At 34.7% G+C, this 22,720-nt stretch overlaps 1 protein-coding gene and 1 pseudogene across 1 annotated transcript in view; one reads left to right on the plus strand and one right to left on the minus strand.

Moving 5' to 3' along the window:
• Abcd2 (ATP binding cassette subfamily D member 2) overlaps positions 1 to 22,720 on the minus strand; it is a 70,238-nt gene that overhangs the window by 42,886 nt on the left and 4,632 nt on the right. Inside the window, exons 3-6 of the mRNA XM_045153040.1 lie at positions 17,872 to 17,993; positions 13,224 to 13,392; positions 12,552 to 12,646; positions 8,229 to 8,374 (exon numbers count right to left, since the gene is read on the minus strand). Of these exons, the coding sequence (XP_045008975.1) occupies positions 8,229 to 8,374; positions 12,552 to 12,646; positions 13,224 to 13,392; positions 17,872 to 17,993 (532 nt within the window). The remainder of the gene's footprint in view (positions 1 to 8,228; positions 8,375 to 12,551; positions 12,647 to 13,223; positions 13,393 to 17,871; positions 17,994 to 22,720) is intronic.
• On the plus strand, positions 2,605 to 2,798 carry LOC105944291 (annotated as a pseudogene).

Raw genomic sequence — 22,720 nt, forward strand, 5'->3', positions numbered from 1 at the left:
ACAACAAATGTCCAGAATTATCTATGTTGAATGTAGCAGGACTAATGGATGCATGAGCTATTTGGTGTGGAACTGTAGAAGGACAGGGCCACTTCATGCTCTTCCTTTGCTGTAGTGGCCCTGAGAGACCCACAGTATACTCAGGCAGTGGCCTGCCTGACCCACCTCTTACTTAAATAAGCACACTCCTGTCCTTAAGAGGCTCTCTACTTGTGATTTGGCATCTAGAGACTCATTAAGAATGAAAAAATTGGGCTGGAGGGATGGCTTGGCAGTTAAGGTATTTGCCTGCAAAGCCAAAGGACTCAGGTTCGATTCCCCAGGATCCATGTTAGCCAGATGCACAAAGGGGCACATGTGTCTGGAATTTGTCTGCAGTTGCTGGAGACCCTGCTGTGCCAATTATTTCTCTCTCTCCCTCTTTCTCTCAAATAAATAAATAATAATTTAAAACAAAGTGAATGAAAATGTTCACAAGCACGAGATTTAGAGAAAAACAGGGGTCAAACAGCCTTTCCTGTATTCTTACTTAGATCCTCTTTCAGAACACATATCCTCCTATAAAATGTTACTTCTGACAATTTCCTATATGTATATAATGGATCTTTAATAAATCACCCATTCATTACACTTACTACACTCCTATTTCTACAGAAATCCGTCTTCTTTCTCATCTCTCCTTTGGGAACATGTGGCAGTTAATGATTGTTGGGAAAGGGAGAGTCATTTTCTTCAGTCGTATAGTCACTGGTAAGTGGTCCATTCTCCAGGTAAACAACTTTCAACCCAGGCTCATGGAAGCACCCCTAATTAAACTTAATGGCTCACAGAACCCTCCATATCCTCATATTAAAACCTGTAACACAAATAAGATAGGCAGGGTTCTCAATGAGTGTTCCTCAACAGCCTCTTTTCTGCCCTTACAAAGACCACGGAGGCATTTTAACATCCTTCCTGATCTTGTGAATGCCTTCCTCTGTTAATTATTACCTGGTTTTATATGTGTAGATGAAGCAGTGCTGTTAAGTTACATGAGGAACTTCATTTCTTCTAAAGCAAATATCCTAGGTTTAGAAATTATTCCTATAGAAACAATCCAAAAGAAGTTTAAAATTTAAGTATCTTCAAAACTGCAACTGAACTTTAGACATATGCACCACCTAGTGTGCATGTGTGACATTTTTGCTTCCATCACCTTGTACATCTGGCTTACATGAGATCTGTAAATTTGAACATAGGGTCCTTAGGCTCCTCAGGCAAGTGCCTTAACCAGTACAGGCCTGTACTTTTGAGTAGTAAGATAATCATGGTTAAAATTTAGACCCCCAAATATTTCTGGCAAGGAAGAATGGTGAGAGCAGGAACATTAAGTATAGCATTGCATGGTAGGTTGTGCCCAACTGGAGACTACTGCTAAGGAACAAGTCAGTGTGAAGGGTACAAATGACTTAAATAAGTGCTTTATCAGTTCCCTTCTCCTCACTGGGACAAAACAGCCAAATAGAAGAAGCTGGTGAAAGAAAAGGCTTTATTTTTGGCCTAAAGTTTTGAGGGAAAGTTCCATCATGGTGGGGAGCAAACAGATGGATGTAACATTAGCTCATTAGCATGGAAGAAGAATAGAGTGAGTACCAAACTCCCTGCGAGACTGGACTAATCAACCTCAAGACCTGCCTCCCTCATAACAAAGCTCCCCTCCCAAAGGCTCCACAAGACTTCCAAATTGCCACCAGACAGGACTACGTATTGAAAGCACATGAGGCATCGGGGGACATTTTACACCCAAACCACCACAAGTGTGATAAAGGGAATACAGGGTACTACTATCACCCTTTGCCAAGCCTCCTTCCCATCTTTTCTCTCACTCTGTCTGGTCTCTCAAATCCCATGTGCCCATTTCTCATTTTGGTGATTGCCGGTACATTATAATATTTGGTTAACATGTCTAAGTAGGCACATAAAAATCTAGCTTCTGGTTTTTACCAGCTGTAGACAGAAGCTCACCAGGGAAAAAGGAAGCAAATAATGGCCACAGATTTGCAGAGAAATGAAAACAAGAGTAGAGGTTCGCAAGTCTATCCTTGGAGGCTTGAGAAAAAGAGAAACTGCATCATAAATTGATGAAAGAATTTAGGGTCTGATCTTTCCTGAGATTCTGAACAGAGAATCCAGCAGGGAGAGGTGTAACATCTGGGTCAGATGTGGAGTCACACTGGTTAGTAAATTCAGTCTCCAAGCAACTAAAGTAACCAAAAAATGCTCATAAGTCTGTCAGATTTCCATTTGACAGCCTATTAGGTTACAGTGGATAATATGTATTTGAGATAAAATGTTTCTTTCTTAAATTTTAAAAATGTTCCTATCATTAGATAAGAAGTGGTAAGGAGCCCTCTCACTGGGAAGTTGCACTTGGCACTTCCCAGTAGAATGATACCTAGGAGGTGGTCGGTTCCCCGGGGGGTGACTCTCTGCATCCAAGTTGCCCAGAGAGTTCCCTCTGTAGGTTTGAGTCAAGATCTCAATCATCCTGTTAATTCCAAATTGGATTCCAAATGCTGCAAGAAAAGGATTAGAATTTTCAGGAAAAAGTCCAACAGTCTACATATGGCAGAAGTGAGGTCAATGTTCCAGGAAGTTCTTCCAGAACAAGGACAGTTGTCTGTGGAAGATGTAGCCACAATGGTGATCTGTAAGCCCAAACTTTTACCCTTAAAATCTTTCACTCTGGAGAAACGCAGCAAGCAGCACAAGACACAATTCGCCAACAGGAAATGGCAGAAAAAGAAAATGGCAAATAACCCATTAACCCTTTAGGAAAACATCTACCTTACCTGTTACAAACTAGAAAATGCTCTATATGAAATTAAATTTGGTAATAAAAATGGATATTTATATAATTTTAAAACACCCAGTATAGGAAATTTATGAATTTAAACATTGGTTTGCAGTGGAAGAACTTTGAACCAAATTTTATGTTTTTTTTTTTAAATGATCTTAAGTGTTGTAATACATTCACAATTCCTAGTACTGTTTTCTGTAGTCATAAGAAACCAAATGCTTTTTAATCATTAAATCTTTACATGTGCACAAAATGCTAATTTGAAAACACATTCCAGACTTGGCATAAGATATATTGGGCTTCTGTACTAGTTAAAAACAAATACTTTTAACTAATTATGTATTGTGACATGTTTAATGCTATCAGTGTCACCAATAATGATATCAGAAGTGATAAACTCATTTTTAAAAATTTTTATTTATTTGAGAGCGACAGCGAGAGCGAGAGAGAGAATGGGCGTGCCAGGGCCTCTAGCTACTGCAAACGAACTCCAGACATGTGCGCCCCCTTGTGCATCTGGATAACATGAGTCCTGGGGAATGGAGCCTTGAACTGGGGTCCTTAGGCTTCACAGGCAAGCACTTAACCACTAAGCCCTCTCTCCATCCCGATGAAACTCATTTTTTAAATAAAATTTGACTTTTAAGAAACCTTCACATATTTTGTAATAAACTTTTAATGATACGAATTTTAAGAACAGCAGAATTACATGACTGCCTTTATCATCCAAGTACTACATAAAAACCTGAAAATGTTTATTAGTTACCTATGTAAGCCTAAGTAATATGGGCTTTAAAAAGCCCACAAGGTGGTCTAACCTACTTAGCAGCAAATAACCTGTTGTGATGCTCACACAAGTGCAATAGTGGCACACAGCCATGGTGGGGACCAACTGCTCTTGATTTGGCTAACTGATCCCCTCAGTGGTACGGGACCCAAAGCTGGAGCTGGGAAATAAGTCAGAACCATATCCAAACATAAGCCCACTGTCCATTATCAAACTACCATCAATCGTGGGCTACAAGAGGACCTACACATATTAAATTCTCTATAAAAAAAAGTAAGGGTTATCTCATTTGTCCTGGTGCTAACTTACTCTCCATTGGAGAATCTGCTTCTCTTTTTCAGATAGATATAGATCCTAAGGAGAGAACCACCCCATCATATCTCAAAAGGGCCCTCACTGAAACTAAGAAAAAGTGGCGAAACAAGCAAGGGTGCTGTTTTCCTGGTGAGCCGGATACCAGCACAAGGGTGAAGGAGATCAACATAGAGAAAAATCAACTCCTACCAAATCAGAGATCAAGAGACTCAGAGGCCCCCAACACCTCTTCACTGAAGCAGACCAAAAACGAACCCAACATGGCTCAGGGAAATTTTGCGGAAGAGGGAGAGGAAAGAATGTCAGAGCCACATGTTGGGTCATGATATGCAGAGGCATTTATCTTACCCATAACTGTGGGCTACCTCCACAATGCACGACCCATATACCTCAACAAGGAAGGGCCAAGGGGAGGGGGTAGGTCATGAATGAGCCTAATAATGGTACCAAACTGACTGTATTTGCTGAATATAAAACTAATTAATAAAAACATTTAAAAAAGAATATGAGAACTTCAGGCATGTACACGACAGTAGATGTGTACTTAAAACAGAGAGTGTACATGGTTCAAGATGTGGCAAACACTTGATGAAACAGTTCACTAATATTTTATTGTCTATGTGATTTTCATATAATGAATCTTGTTGATAACATGTAACTTACTATGTGACAATAATATTTCAGATTATTAAGTCACATTATAAAAATAAAAATAAAAAAAATAAAAGCCCACGAGGTAAATGTGAACATTAAATATGGAGTTTTAATTCTAAAAGTATCTGTACCTAGAATTGCAATACACATATTCCTTATAATTTCCTTTGTAAATTATGAATGTAATTCTTGGTTTGCTTCAGGCCCTAGACATGTTAACTTACCAAGACTTTGAAGCCTTAATGAATAATTAGGCTCTGCCAAGAGGTTAGAAATGTAACCATTTTTTAGATAATACTCATTTATTGGTAGGTTGTGTTTTCTCAAATCTTTACGTAAGTGATAGGCTTTGAGTCTTTGGAGAATCTTTAAAACATCAATCATTACTTGTTGACAATTTAAGAATGAGTAAAACTATTGTACATTAGAGAAACCTCACTGAACTCTAGTTGAGGTCTATAAAGGAGAAATTAAAAACTGCAGGCATCTTCCCTAATAGAATCCTAAAAGTTTTTTATTTTTTTTATTTTTACTATGCACCATTGATTTAAATGTTTGCAGGTTAAATAAAATGTACCAGGTTGAAAAAAGAAGAAGTGGTAAGGCGCATAGTTTTGAATATAATTTATAAATCACAAATCTATTCTCCTGAACTAAGGCCCACATTTTCTTACTTGGCTATGATTAACACTGCAAAAGTATTACATGGCATAAACTGGGAAAATATTGAGGTGATTTCACAATTTCTCAGGAATTCAGATTTCTTAACTTATAAATTGAACCATAGCAGCAGTCTGTGTGCATGGAGATGTGAAAATATGGTTAAAAACTAAGGGACTAAAAAAAACCGAAAAACAACTAAGAGGCTTAATATATTTCAGAAGAAAATTTTCTAATTTTTCTCTTTTTCCTTTTGTATATTATATGTCATCAAAAATCCATACCCAGGGTCTGGAGAGATGCTTAGTGGTTAAGGCATTTGCCTGCAAAGACTAAGTAGCTAGGTTCCATTCCCTAGTACCTATGTAAGACAGATGCACAAGGTGGCACATGTGTCTGGAGTTTGTTTGCAGTGGCAGAAGGCCCTAGCTTGAGCATTATACCTCTCTCTACCTTTGTCTCTGTTAAATATGTACATAAATAAAACATATTTTTTAAAAATCCACAATCATATTTCATTTTCCCCATGAAAGTAACAATATATTTTTGCATTTTATCAGTGCATAAAGGACAGATACAATAGCAAGAAGTGTTTCAATCACAAAAAGAAATATAGGGTGATTTATTATAAAAATCTGCTTTATGACTTAAGAGTTTATACTTAATTTTGAATTCTGTACTGATTTTCATTTTATTCTGACACATATAAAGTCATGAAAAATTAATTCTGGTAGTCATTAATGAGAATTTCATAACAAAAATTTAAGATTATTTACTGACAAATATTTCAAACTAAGTTGTAGTGCCACTTTCTGTAAATAATAATATGCAAGTTTATTTCCAAATTTAATTACAAAAGTCAGCAGGTTTTGAAGTTTAAGAGATGAATCTACCTTTAGGTTTTCATTTTATAATGCATTTTGGATGTATTCTAAGGAAATGGCTTTACAAAAATTTTAAACAAATATGAATTTTCATGCTTCTAGATGCTATATAATCAAGGTATATGACTTTAAACAATAATTTAAAATGTTAATATATAAACTAATCTTTCTTATTTTTCTCCTTAACTAGGCTGGAGTTGACCTTTCTGTTTAGGCAAAAATGAATTGCATAACTTAGAAAATGTTTTCCAGGGATTCATGTTTATTGCAAATTATGGTTAGTTCTTTCTGTGGAAAAAGATGATTTATTTCCTTTAATAAATTTATTCACTGCTTGAGAATACCTTATGTCATTCAGCACCAAGGTATATTCAAGAAGTACTTCTACAAATATTAGATATGAAATATCCAATAGCTAAAAATAACACTTGTTTTACATACTTTTATATTTATTAGAGGATAGAATTCTTTGGTAGATTAATTTTTTCCCGATTCTATGCTTTATAACTTAAGTCTAAAATTAAATAATTGAGGCTGGAGAAATGGCTCAGTAGTTTAAAATGCTTGTTACAAAGCCTGAGAGCCCACATTCAATTTCCAAGTAGCCATGTAAAGTCAGATGCACAAAGTGGTCCGTGTGTCTAGAGTTCATTTGCAGTGGCAAGAGTCCATGGCACACCCATTCTCTCTCTCAAATAAATAAATAATAATACTTTTTTTAAAAAATTGAAATAACACTACTTAATACACTAATGTCTGAAACTGTAATTTTTGGCAGTATAACTGAGCTTTCAGAATATAACAAGGTTTCTAAAATTACAATGATTACAGTGTCACATGATGCTTATCTATATTGTGTTATAAACTCAAGTATCAACAATGCTGTCCACTTTCAGCATTTTTGACTCATACATTTCTTCATCTTCTACTTTAAAAAATATTTGTATTAATTTCATAGAGAGAGAGAAACAGATAGAGAATGGATATACCTGAGCCTCTAGCCACTGCAAATGCATATGCCACCTTGTGCATCTGGCTTATGTGGGTACTAGGGATTCAAACCTGGGTCCTTAGCCTTCACAGGCACATGCCTTACCCACTAAGTCATCTCTCCAGCACCATTTCTTCATCTTCTGATATACCAGATAGCTTCCTGATAAAAGTACTATAAATTTTTAGAAAAAAATTCATAAAACCTCATCTGCCTAACTGCTACACATAGCTTAATAATTAGACCCTTGGGTAGGGGAGTAGCAGCAGTTTCCAACAGAGAACCAGGGAGACAAATGCAGTGTTTTCCTCCATGTAGCTGGCAGATCTCCTTTGGTCCTATGCTTCTATCCTAGGTGCTCTATTAGACACCACAGAGCAGTCTTCTGACCCCCAGGGGATTTTCTATGCAATGTCTACTTAATCTGGCAATAATATATGAAAAAATTACTGGGCCAGATGAGGACGAGGAATGCTTGTTCTTTTAATCTAAGTTTCTCTCACCCACAATAAATAACCCAAACTCTCATGTAAATAACTTTGTTTAGCTATTTCTAAATTGTTATGTGGCAAGATGGGTAAAGACTTCAGAAGAAACCTAAACCTATGTTAATAAAATTTCTAAACCTATGTTAATAAAATTTTAACAATTTTACTTAAGATAGTTAAAATTATTAATTAATCATATACTATAATCACAACAAAGACTTTAAGGAAGCTCTTATACATGATATGCAGCTTTTCAGAGTGATCTGAATTGGATCCAAGTATTCAATCTTTTCTGTCAGAAGAAGAGTCTAATACTGAAGGCAATCTAATTTCACTTTGAAATTTTTGGCCATTCCTCAAGATTAACAACTGCAGTCTCAGAGCATTCATTATATGTAGTCAGATGTGAAAATTATAAGAAGAGGTATTTTTCTAGAATAGAATCTATTATAATTAAACTAGAGTACTGAAACCGTGGGGATAAATGAATTCTTACTTCCTTAATAGCATATCTCAAGGAAATTATACCTTTTCAAAAGTATAAATGAAGATTCTAAGCAATTAATACAATTCAAGAGAAAAATAATTTTTCACATATAATTTTTTTTACCTTTGTGGAATATAGAACATATGTTGAGGAGGTGGTTTGTAAAGGACTCCTTCATACACAGGCCAGAGCCCACTTAAAATTCTGAAGAGAGAACTTTTCCCACAACCATTTGGACCAGTTATCAAAAGATGCATTCCTTCTTCTACCTGAAGTCAGAAAAAGTTATAAGCTACAATATTTATTTTTTTCCAATTGGCAGCTTTTCAAAGTAGATATTTTAAAAATTCAATCAAATCTTTGCAATAGTAAATTAATAAAAGAGAATATACAATGGTTAGAAGTTCCAGCTTGTTTTTTGACTATTCTAGGAAGAAACCGTTACAAAACTATTTAATTACAAAGAAAATCAATCTTTCTGGAATGAACACTGGCTTTCCAACATTTTAACTGAGGTCTTATTATAAGACATACATACCTATAGAGAAAGAATCTAGGACTAAATAGAAAGATTATAAAATTTAATCACAAACATTTTCATTTTATTCATAATAATAGTGATTAAGTTTATATAAAATTCAAATGCACCTGAAAAATCAACAACTATCCAAAGATTCAACTTGGCTCTTAATTTTATACTTCAGTGTCAGCAATGATACAAAATTCAAAAACGTCCATAATCAGAAAGAAAAAATTAATTCTATTTTATTCACAGGTATAGGAAAAATGCCTACCAAGCAAATCAAGACACAGGAAATCAAGGGAAGTGTAATGCAGGCTTATGATGTAATGTAGAGTGAATTGAAACACATAGACTCAACTCCCATTTTCAAAGTTCTGCTTCTGAGGACTCAACCAAGTGTGAATTGATAGTACTTGTGGGGAAAATGGCATTTGCAGTGAACATTTGCATCCTTTTTCTGCATACAATTTTATGTAAAGGACTGGGTGTCAGAAGATTTTGGTATCTTCAGGGTGTCCTGGAAATAGTACCTCAAGGACACTGAGGGGGAACTGTATAAATATAAACATCCTCTATACATGAATGCGCATTAAATTTATATGTTCATATATTTCATTCCTTGATACAATTTATTTATTCTCCATCTAGATGCTTCCTTTTATCTTCATCTCAGCTATGATTTAAACAGTTAAATTTCTTGAATTCCCATCCCTTCAGTAGGATAGGATAGTTGTCTTCCTGTGGTACTTCAAGGGTACAGTGAAGTACAAGGAGTAAGAACAACATTTAAAAATCTGATATAGGGCTGGAGAGATGGCTTAGCAGTTAAGCGCTTGCCTCTGAAGCCAAAGGACCCTGGTTTGAGGCTCAATTCCCCAGGACCCACATTAGCCAGATGCACGAGGGGGTGCACATGTCTGGAGTTTGTTTGCAGTGGCTGGAAGCCCTGGTGCACCCATTCTCTCCCACTATCTCTTTCTCTCTCCCTCCCCCCTCTCTCTCTGTAGCTCCCAAATAAATAAATAAAACAAACAAAAAATATTAAAAATATGATATATTTCTAGAAAAAGTTATACAACTAGCAATATAATACATGGATACAGGGCTGGAGAAATGGATTAGTGGTTAAAGGTGCTTGCCTGCAAAGCTAAAAGACTGGGGTTCAATTTCCCAAGACCCATGTAAAGCCAGTTGCACAAGGTGGTACATACATGCCCTAGTGCACTCCCTCCGCCTCTTTCTCTCTCTCACATACACAGATAAAAAATAAAATACTTTAGAAATGGGTATAAGACGAAAATCTGAGAGGCAGAAATCTACAGGATGTCTACAAATATAGATTTACAATGGTTGGGTAAAAATATCCAAGTATCCATGATGCATACAACACAGTGCCAACAATGCAAAGGTGCAAGGGCATCATATTGTCAGCACTGAAGAAAGTCCTTGGGAAGCATAAGCAATCTCTGCAAACCCTGAAGAAAAATTTCATAGATGCTTGACTACTCTCCAAATGACTGCTAAAAGGTGCATGCCATGGTGAGAAGCACATTTACAACTATCATCTTATATGGTAATTTCCTATGTGGATGTTGCAGAAATTTAGCACCTTTAAGTAGTAATTTAAGACTTTTTCATATTAATACTAATATTTTCTAAGCTTACTATATAGTGAGTGTGAAACAAAACAAATTCTCATACTTATTGAATTTTTTTCTGTATATTTTTAGTTTGAAGTTCAACAGAATGATTAAAATCTTTTCAACTGGAAATATATAGATGTGTGTGTATATATATATATATATATGCATATATATATATATACACATATATATTTCAAACAATATAGAACAAACACAATTCCTATCATATTTTAGGAAGATGAGATTTAAAATATAACTCCCCAGGCAGAAATAATTATAAAAAAGTGAATACTGTGCCTTTTCGTAGGATTACAAAACTTAAGAGATCTTCCCGTTAGAATAACTATTTTTATTTCATACAAAAGAAAGTGGGCTCTGAATAAAAGTGTACTATGTTCCACAATAACATGGTAAAGGCAGCAGAACTCAAGGCTTGTATTACATTTACCTAATAAATGGAGTAACAAGAATCAGTACTATCATACTTAACCTGACCAAAAATCACAACCTTAAAAAAAATTGTGTGTGGGTACTTGTGCATTGTGAGCATAAGCATGCCACAGTATGGAGGTCACAGAGCAACTCTTGATTCTGTCCTTGCCTTTTCACCTCATTTGTGAGGCAGGGTTTCTCTTTTTGGATTCTCACTCTACTGATTTTGCTTTTCTGTTTTTGCCACAAGCTTTTGGGACACTCTCCCATTTTACCTACCATCTTGCTGTTAGCATCAATGTGCTAGGATTATAAAAGCCCGTCACTGCTTCTAGCTTTTTTACATGGAATATAGGGATCAAACGGAACAAACATGGGTACTTCAGCTTGAGTGGCAAGCACTTTATCCACTGAGACACCTCCCTAAGCCAATAACAAATCACCAATTACTTATATATCACTTTTCTTTCATGCTGGAGATAGAACCCAGAACCATGTGCACAGAAGGGGAAGAGTACCACCACTGAGCTACATTTCCAGATAAATTGATAAACTATTAATAGATAATAACTAATACTTATATCATATTACAATAAAACCATTCTCCATACCTATAAAGGGGACAATGAAATCTGACTAAATTATACTCAAACACTGTTTCCCCAAAATTTTTGAACACAGAATTTCCTTCTGTTCCGTTTATCTCATCTTCTCCTTGGAACTCTCAACCAACAACTTTACAAATTGCAAATAGAACTGATAAAGAAGCTAAGAGTAAAGTCCTTTCTAAAATTATTAGCATTATAATATTCACAATTTGATCATCAAGTCTGGTTGTGTCTTTGAATTAAGGCAACTGATGCCATTACAGTTGTTATGGTTTGAATTTGAAATACCCACTATAGACTCATGTGAACTCTTCTGAGCTGGTAGCACTGTTTTGAGAAGTGGTGGGAACTTTAAAAAAGTGGGGCTTGGATGAAGGAAATACGTCACAAAGGGCATATCATTGGTGCTATATCTTGACCTGGTACTTTTCTTTGCTTTGTATATCATGAGGTGGCTCCTACCACCATGGTATTCAGCTTGGCCTCAGGCCTGAAGAAATGGAAGCCACTGACAACTGAAAATTCCATGGAACCAGGATAGAGCATCAACACTTCCACCTTGAAAGTTGTCAGGATTTTGACTCAATGACATAACAGTAACTAATAATACTCATTAATTCTTGCTATTTTATACTTGAATTCCACAATGTATGTTTGAATTTTACAAAGGTTTAAACCAGGGCATTAGGAGCATTAAATGTTTTTAACATCTTAGTTTTTGTAATCAAGATATAGGATGCTAAATAAAACATTCTCAAAAGAGTAAATTTAAATCCATGAATATTCTGATTATTTTCTTTCTAATAGTGAATTTGAGTGTTTAAAGTAAAAAATAAGTTAGAAAATATGTGTTAGCAAAATTGAACCTCAATCTATATACTCAAATTTTCTAAGTGCATTACAGTATAGTGTTGTAGATTTTTTTATTAAATGATTAATTCATTTCCAGATATTAACTTCTTTGGAAATTTCCCTTTGTTCTCCAAAGTTACCTTGTATAGGCTCTAGGGTACTGCAATTTTGATTTTCAACCTGGTAAAAAAGCAGTAGTAATAAAATTTCTCTTCACTCTGCTTTCTGAGGAAGGAACTGCTCTATAACTGAGCCACTGTACACACCTTTTTATGTCCCCTCCTTTCTATATGCTCCTCTCCAAAATTTAATGTAAGATACATGAATTCTGAATTGTTTTGAATTAGTATGATGGCAACAATCAGAAGATTCTTGAATATCATCTTACTTTGAAGTTTAGTCTGGAAGCCACCATTTCTCCCGTTGGTGTAATTATGGGAACATTTTCGCAAATAATTCCATGATCCACATCAATAACTTTTCCTATAATTAAAGAATAGTTTAAGTTAAAAAAGTTCTCAGAGTTTATGGTTAATTAAATATCTTTATGAATAATATTGATAATAAGTTAATCTGACATCAACCAGCCATATATTTTATAAGTATTCTATTTCCCTAAATTTAACTTTTTCTATGGAGAAAAAATGCACATTGTCTCAAAAAGGGAATGAAGAAATGGAATAATATCTTTTAATATAAGTAATCAAACAAATTGAGAAATATAGAATAGCTAAAAACTATATTACATTGTAATTAGCTCTAACTCTACTAGTAAAATTAAAAAAATATAATTCAGCCACATGTGCTGTTTCCAAATATAACTATGGACACTCTTTTCTAAACAAAAGTAGAATAATTTTTTCTGGCACTATTAAGCACCACCCCCTCAAATTGTAATACTAATTTTGGGGATTGCTATTTAAATAACATTGGTTATCTAAAAGTTAGTTGCTTGTAACTATTAAAAGTTATCTTCTAAAAAAGAGTCTTTCATTCTACTGATAAAATATACTGAAATATGGTGAAAATATATTTTAAAATCCCTGAGTTTAATTAATACCTTTGATTGCCAGAGTGTCACTGAGAGGTAATTCTATATTAGATCCATTCTTGCTATAATTTTCAGGCTCTTGAATGATAGCAATTTTCTTATAAATGCCTCTTTTTACTTCATCAAAGACCCAAAACATATTGTATACTCTAGCAGTATAGCCTGCTAATTCAGTGATCTAAAATTGATATAAAGAATAAAATGAGTTAATATACCAACAGACATTTTAAAAAACATGTAATTATATAAACTTTCTGATTTAATGTAAAGATTCTACTTTGTTTTATATGACAAGTAAATAATACATCTGATAACTAAAACAAATAGTAGTATAAATTTACAAAAGAAACAATATAGAAAGATAATAGTATAATTTGGTTAGAATTGTCAAACAAACAAATACTTCACTCAGGGTTCAAATATGAAATGAAATTTCTGCATATGAGTGAGTCTTAAGGATCCTTTAGCCAATTTCTGATTTGACCCCTGTTCATATGACAAGTTTCCTGTCCTCCAAATTAGAAATTTTGTAAAGAGTGCAATAAAATTATGATCTTTTATTGCTAATTTTTTGTCTATTTAAAATAGAGGTGGGCATGGTGGCACATGCCTTAAATCCCAACATTTGGGAGGCAGAAATAGGATCACTGTGAGTTCGAGGTCACCCTGAGTCTACATAGTAAATTCCAGGTCAGCCTGGGCTAGAGTGAGACTCTCTCTCTCTCTCACCTTCCCCCCGTCCCCAAAAAATAGAATATTGGGCTGAGGATGTAATTCACTGGTGAATACTTGCCTAGCATGCATCAAAGCCCTGTGTTCAATCTCTTTTGTGTGTGTATGCGTGTGTGTATGATGTATTTTCCCTTTCATCTTATTATGAAATTGGTTTCTGAGCCAAACATTGGTAAAATTCCCGCTTGGGAATTAACTATCTGTGCTAGAGGACATGAATTTTGAAAGTGAGCTCAGCGGAAAGCTTCAAATCCCTTTCAGTAAAAATCCTACAATGCAGCTTCCTTTTCAAGCCAAACAATTTAAATGCCCAAGGAAAACCATTAAATGTATGATTTTTTCTAGATGCAATTATAAGATAAAATGAGACAAATCTCTGCTTTAGTCCACCAGCCACTATAGAAAGAGACCTTGTTCTGATTCTGCCAGGTGTCTAATTTGCATTAGCTTCCTGAAGTTTTTCTATTATAAGACAATACCTTGTTAAAAGGGTACTGTGAAAGGTGACTCATCTCCTATCTGCTCCACTGTCTCACTAAAAAGAAAAGAACTAGGAAAATCAATAAGCAAGGTATGTCACTAATCAATATTTCTTAAACAACAACATGGAATAATGTGATGATGCTGACATTTAGGTAAGACTTTATGTGTGCAAAGCTTACCTGTAAATGAGTATTATTGTTAAAAGCCTTTCACTAAGAAATTTCATTTCTGCATGTTAATGTTACACTATTTAAAGAATAACTTCTAAGATGTTATCTGGAAAGAAGTCTTGAGCTCTCAAGTACAGGAAAACCAAACTAAGTTTAACAAAATATGGATTCAAAAGAAACTTGTGAAAATATAAATATTTTCATGAAAAAACACAAATTCATGGGACATGGTGTCTTGTGCCTATAATACCAGCACTCAGGAGGGTGAGGTAGGAGGATTGCTGTGTAAGGCCACCTTGTGCTACAATGTGCATTCCAGGTCACCCTGACCCTGCCTCAAAAGCAAAACCAACAACAAAACACAAAACCAAAATTACAGGGCAATTTAAGATAGGCAGAAAACAATGGGTAAGTAGACCCAGGTGATGAGAGGAATGGACAGGGAGTATCTATATAAAACTAAGAATATGAGCCAGGTGTGGTTGTGCATGCCTTTAATCCAACACTTGGGAGGTAGAGGTAGGAGGATCACTATGAGTTCAAGGCCAGCCCAAGACTAAACAGTGAATTCCAGGCTAGCTTGCATCCTACCTCATAAAACATATACATATATAGCAAAACACTAAGAATATGCCCGAAGATAAATGCTTTGGTAAATGAGGCAAGGAACTTGTCATAGAAGCCTGATTATATAAAGGACCTTTGGTTCCACTGAATGCAGCAGAGAAGACATGGTAACTTTATGTGCTCCTCCAGCAGCATGCAACTTTAAAGAAGTAAAACTTGTAAGAATACTAATGCAAAATGCAATCTTTTTCCACTGGAAATTATGTATCAAGGTTAAAAGATGGCCTTTTTGTGACTCAGAACATTTTATTATGAGTTGTTTTAATAAACTGTTTTACTTTGAAAAAACCTCCAATTTATTACTTAAGGTTAATTTAGAAGAAGCTAAATTTACGATGATGTTCCAGCAATTTATATTGACATATAATCCCTAAATGAGAATGACTTCATAAGAATATCTGGATTGAATAACATGATTTTAATCTTTCTTTTTTTTTTTTGGTTTTTTGAGGTAGGGTCTCAATCTGGTCCAGGTTGACCTGGAATTCATTATGGAGTCTCAGCATGGCCTTGAACTCAAGGCAATCCTCCTACCTCTGCCTCCTGAGTGCTGGGATTAAAGGCGTGCATCACCACGGCCAGCTATGATTTCAATCTTAACCCAGTGATATCTGCAGCTTTACTACCATTTTCTCAACAGATGCTTATTAGCTACATATTTAAGTATTAGCATGACTATCAGAAATGGAAAGATAAGTATGAAAGTTTTTGCTTTCTAGGAGCACCGTGTCTGGTATAGGAGAAAAGTATTATGTGGTAAAGTGATAGTTAGCTCCAGAGATAAAGACAGAGAAGAAACAAATGCTTCAAGAAAGACAGAAGAGAATACATATCCACAAGATTTTGTATGCTTTATATGGTAAAATGTCAACAATAATGGGTAGGCAAAATTTGTAAGATATAAAATTGGAACTATTAACTAATACTGGGAGCTTAAAATGTGTTAAGTATTCCACACTGTATAGCTTGCTACAACCTCACAAAATCAGTACTATCATCAACCCCCTTTACAGGTAAGGAAACAAAGATACATACAGGAAAGGAGATTGAGAAGGTCAAGTTATTAATGTGAATTTAGGCACAAATTTCAGATTTCAATACCTGAGGGATTATTTGTGTAATTAAAAAACAGATTTGTAAATAGAGGGTAGAAATACTGAGGGTAAAAAGTGTTTAAGTGCAGCTAGAAGGATAGATGGGAGAGAGAAGGGAATAGGGGCAGGTTAACCAAAACCAAAGACAGTATGAAAAAGCCATATAGAAACCTAGTTCCTTTTTAGATAATTAAAAATATAATTTAAAAAACAAGTGTGTGCAGAAGTACTCTGTGTTGGTTAATGCTGTGTCCAGGTGCCATAGTTTGTTACAGGAAAATCTCAGTGTAAGGAGTGGGATGCCTCCCTGTGAGATGTTGGTCATGGCAGCTCCTGAAGTCCCCAAACAATATAGGTTGCCCACCAAAGTAGATGGTAAGACCCTATAGCAGAAGACAGCACAGACTTCAGTTGCAGTATGCTGAGAATTCAAGCTGGACCTGAGCTAGAAGCCTACTCCCTTTTGACTACCTGTCATAGTGCTAAAAAGTGCTATGCAGGATGTTGGGGAAAAATTAATAAACAGTCTTAACTAGAAGTCAATTCTGCAAGCTACACAACTGACCATTCAGGAAAGATGTGTTCACTAGTGGAATAGTGGCAAGTCTATTATGGAGTTAACTAACTACTCTCTGGTAGGATTTGAAGGCCAATCCACAAGAAGGAATTCATGCCTGGTCTTGAAAACTTAATCAAAAGCCTGTGATAGGAAGGTCATACTCCTGGGGTGGGGAGAAGCTAAGACTATTTGGCTAAATGGATATATTGCATCCATCAAATTGCCCCCTAAATATTTATGTGTATGCCCATATATGAGTGCTGCTTTCCTTGTTTGGCAGAGAAGCTTATTTTTACAGATGGTGGTGACTATTAGACAGACTCAAACATCATCAAAATACTGAGGTTAAGTGACTATTGAGTGAGTGCTCAGTACTAAATGAGACATCTCTATGATGCCTTCCAAAAATGAGGGATGAGTGAGTGGAAAGAATCTAAGAGCCAGAGAGAATGGGGGGGGGGGGCGGGCGGGAGGGAATGTTTTGAAACACTGCCTTCAGGACATGAAGTGGCCATTTCATTTGTGATCTCATAGCAGCAGTCACTACCTGCACAAGACTTGCACAATACTGGGCCTATAAACTTATCTTCATGGGTGATAGAGGAAGGCAAAAAGAAAAAAAGATATAAAAATAGAAGAGAGACTAATTGGATAAAAGATGGGGTTCAATTCAAGGAAGACAGGAAAGATGAGGGAAGAGAATAAAAGAAATTAATAGGAGTAGATTATCATCAAAATAACATTATGAACATGTATGAGAATGGTCAAAAAAACCAATAAAAAGCAAATATCAGGCAGAAAAGGTAGAATAATTAAGTAAGGAGTGTTAGCTATATGAGCACTGGGAGTTGCTTTAATGACACTCTTAGTATTCTTGTATGGAGAAAAGGTATGTTTCTAAAATACTATGAGTGCTTTATTATTTACAATTTGCTTGGTTTTTTTTCAAATGCTTTTCATATTTCAAACAAATTTACAAGAAATACAAGTACCTCTTTGTATGAAGACATGATCCGTTCAATAGCATCAGCTCCAGAGGCCAATAAATTTCGGGCAGTGGTAAAGGCTTCCGTCCGATCACTAACCATAGCCTGCTTCTGGCCATCCTCTAGATCTAGCAGCAAATTATACAACTATTGAGGTTTTCTTCACATAAATAAATGGCTTATTTTATGTAATCTAAATAGTGGCTAAAATCACAATATTTCATTAATAGCAGTAATTTCTTAGAAATAAAATAAATTACTAAAACTATACTTTTATACAATATTACTCACATTTCCTTTTATATTGTGTTTTGTTTAGAGGGGTTAAGGCAACTAAATCTATACAAATTAAGTCTATTTCCATTTAGCTTTCCTTTGGCCTTTCCCATAAAGTATTTTCTATTATAGCTGTGTGATAAAACCCTACTGACATGGTCCATCAGTACAAAAAGTATTTTCTGCAAATACTTTTGTCTTTTCCATAGAACTATGCTATCCTTGGAGGTCAAGCCTTTGCTCTTTACTCCTAGTATTCAGCATAGTATGTAGCATGTATATTCTCTATGTGTGCTGAGTGTATAGATAGGTGATGGATGGGTGGACAGATGAACAGTCTGCAGTCAATGCAGAATTACGGTGAAGACTCAGTACTCAGACTAATATTTGTATTCAGACTCAATTACTTACAGGAAAGTAGCAAAGTATGGCAAGACACTTGTCTTCCCCACTCCTATTTTCTCATTTGTAACATCTATAAAATGAGAAAAAAGTAGTACTATCTCAAACAACCCTATCACTTAAAGGCAGTGGACAAAATGAGGTGTTATTCCAATATGTGGCCCAGATGCTCTGTTAACTTTTATTAACTCTTCTTGTTATTATTGGGTATCCACTTCATTTATTCTTGTTATTATTATTGTTATTATTATTATTATTATTATTATTATTATTCAGGTATATCTTTTCTAAAATGTTAATTCAGTCTTTCCATGAAATTGATTGTGCATTTATTTCTTCTATAAGATTAGCTTCAAATTTTCAAGCAAACTATTATAAATTAATGAAGAAAGTACAAATGATGCTAGGTAGCTATGAGTTCATTTTTGTATTTATTTTCTTCTAATTTATACTAAAGATTTTTATTCTGTAACAACATAAATATGTATCTTTTGCTTTGCCATAATTACTAGATGCATTTTTCTTTATTTTCTCATAGACAGCTATGAGTAATTATTGCCAGAGATCCATGTATAATATAAAGTAAAAGATAATTATAAAGATATGTACAAGAAATTAGCCAAGATACTATGAGGCATACACAGATAAATACTATTATCAAACCCTTTCCTTAGTGAGCTCAAATTTTGATAAGAAAGGGAAGGCAAGTTTTCAAATAACAAAGTAAGAGATAACCTGTGTCAGAGTTAGTGTTTAGACAAAATGACTTCTTCCTCCAAGAGACAGGAATTGTTTTATGGAAGAGTAGACTTTGAGGGAGCCTACGGTGATATAAACAGATTTATAATAGATCCCAAGCACAGGATAAGTAATGTCAGAGAGAAGGAACATTTTAGGTAAAATCAGTTAATCCACCAATACTGTGGTCAGACTTCAGTATGGATTGGCATCTTTCAGAAATTAATTTCACTGAGTATTACAATCATCATGAGTTCATTGGTGACCTTCTACCATAGAGAATAATCATGCTCTAGAGAACTACCATTAGTTCTGTCAAAGTTATTTTTCTCGAGCTGGAAAAAAAAGCTACACTGGTATAGTCTCTGGTGTGAGAGTAAAATATGTGGTTGGAGCATAGACCAGGATAGAAAGTGGCTATTCATTTTAGTCTACTGTTTTGTTTTGCTTTGTTTCTTGAGATACTGTCAGTTGTGCACTACTGTTCCTGGCTCTAGATATTCTTAAAATATATTTAAATGTGTAATAAGGTTTAGATAGCCACAAGAAAATACTAAAGAATTCTCAACAAACTACAGGAATGTGGGTTACTATATCAGTTAAAATACTAAAAAGTATACATGTGGACTTCACTGGAGGAACCAGTAACTTAAATGCTCCTTTCCCTACTTGACATGTGTCTATGTTGAATTATGGCAAAAGAGTCTATATGTAGTTTTCCTTGGCCTTGTCAGGAAATATGTTTGATGTAAAAAGAAGAAAGTAGCCTTCCAGCATTAAAAGTTGAGATTAAAGCTCTCAGATAACTATTTTCTTCACATATTTTTCTTTTAATAGAAAGAAAAGAATACATGTCCTTTAAAACAACAGAGACAATAATTAATGGCCTTAATCTCAAACTTTCCAAATGATTGGATCTCAGAACTACTTTGCCTCAAGCTTACAAAGCAAGTTTCAATGTAGTGACTATGGAGGAAGAGGATAAGACAGCACACTGGAAGTAACCTAGTTACCCTTCCATCCAAAGAGCTCCCATGAACTACCTGGGTGAACTTAGGCAAGACTGGGCCTGTAGACTAGATGCTCTGTAAGCTTCTCTTCTGATGCAAATGTTCTATATGCATTTTTCTTTGTAATGTAAATATCCTTACTATAAAATTTAATTTGAAGTTTTAAGCAGATTGTAAAGCAAATCTAGAGCAAAACTATTTTCTTTTTCTCTCTCCCACAAAAATTATGAACATTCTTTCTCCTATCCATAAACTCACCTCTGGTTTCCTACTCACTTTCAAACCCCTGGCACCTTTAACAACAGTCATTCTATCGACAAACATTTATTAAGTGTTTTCTATAAGCCAGGCAATATATTCTAAATTTTACATGTGATCTTTCTTAAATCCCATGACAGCCAGACAATTTCTCCTATATTGGAAATGAGGAATTTGAATCACAGAATAAGTTAAATAAGGTGCCCCCAGGTTTCAGCCTTGTAAGCAAAATTACAAACACCTGAATCCAGGCAGTCAGATTCCAGAGCCCCTAAAGTTATAAATATAATAAATACTAATAGTTGACAACTAAATGTTTAGTACTGATCAAAGCACATATGTACATCATATATAATTTCATAATAATTCTGAATAATATATATATTATTAGCCATATGGTTATGATAGGAAATCTATAGCCTATAAGTTTAGTTAATTTTCCCAAGGATGGATAACTAATAAATAGCAGACCATAGGGGAAGGGACCTTTTCTTTCTTCCTTCCTCTATCCCTTCTTCCCTTTTCCCTCTCTCCTTGTGTTCACTTCCCCCTCTACTATTTTTCCTCCTTTCCTTTTTGCTAGTTCTCATTCATTCATTTTCTATCTTCTTTGGAGTTAAAAATACATAGGATCATGCACATATATTATCTCTAATATGAGACAAAAGACTAAGCATATTAACATCAAAGAGTAAATTACAAAATATGATTTATAATTTCAAGATCTGAAACCTTAAAGAGATGAGTCATTATCTAAAATATTTATTTTGTCTGAGTAAAATTATGTATTCATGTTAAGTCATTTGAGGTCAACTATACTTATTAAAAATACATATATACAAACATAAACACATATAGTAATCATACAAAAGATTAGTGTTCTGTCATTCTGTTCAGATGATTTCATTTTTTCTTCCATGAAAAGTTTACATTACCTCATTATCTTTCTCTAAATAAAAATTCTTTTGAAACAGATTTAAAAGATACTCTGTTTTGCATATCATTTCAATCTAAAGACATTCCTGACAGGAGGATTGTCAGCATTTTTAAGACTTATTTTTAAATATCCTATACATGTTGGTAAGCAAACCTGATGGTTTCTTGGCATACATTGTTTACTTCTTGCTAGTCTCAGTGGGGTTAATTTGTCACTATTATAGCTGCATTTTCTCTATTCTGTGTTGAATACCCTAGAGTTTTCTAATAAGACCAAACACTGCTAATAGAACTACACCACAATCTTCTTGTTGGGATCATCTTTGATATACACTACACATGAAATGTTTACATGATTATTTTTACCGATTTCTTGGCAAAACTAATTTCAAGATCATACGTTTTTGCATATCTTTTCACCTCTAATGTTCCTTTGAAAAAGTAGTTTCATCAGCTTATAGAAGGATAAACTCTTAACATTGATTTTCCTTTTTTTGGTAAATATTGAGCAGATAAAATCAGAAAATACCTAGTATTCCCAGTAGTTTTGTTATTTGAGTTATGGAGTATTCTTGGTGGGTGTTCAGCTACTTACCACAAAGAGGGACTGACAAATCATAGTTTATTGAAATGGACAGTTTTTTTTTTTTGTTTGTTTGTTTTTTTGTTCTTTGAGGTAGGGTCTCGCCCTAGCCCAGGCTGACCTGGAATTCACTATGTATTCTCAGGGTGGCCTTGAACTCACAGCAATCCTCCTACCCCTGCCTTCCCAGTGCTGGGATTAAAGGTGTGTGCCACCACACCCGGTGAAATGGACATTTTAAATTTAAAAGTGATTCAAATTTAAGGAGTTTTTAAATAAAATTGGACAAAGCATTGAAACAGTTATTAGAATGAAAAAATATTCCATAGTCACTTGTTTTTGTTATTATCTCATTTAAATAAATATATTTAAATCCTTAATTGTGGATTCTGTTACATTCTTATTAATACTGTCTTTTATTTATTTATTTATTTGTTTTTTTCGAGGTAGGGTCTCACTCTAGCCCAGGCTGACCTGGAATTCACTCTGTATTCTCAGGGTAGCCTCAAACTTATGGTGATCCTCCTACCTCTGCCTCCTGAGTGCAGGGATTAAAGTAATGCACCACCATGCCTGGCTTCCTGTCTTTTATTTTTTAATTAGTAACCATCACAATAGGTACAGTACAACATGCTCTGTATTTTATAAATAT

The sequence above is a fragment of the Jaculus jaculus genome, chromosome 6 (genome assembly GCF_020740685.1).
Source record: "Jaculus jaculus isolate mJacJac1 chromosome 6, mJacJac1.mat.Y.cur, whole genome shotgun sequence".
Taxonomy (NCBI): Eukaryota; Metazoa; Chordata; class Mammalia; order Rodentia; family Dipodidae; genus Jaculus; species Jaculus jaculus.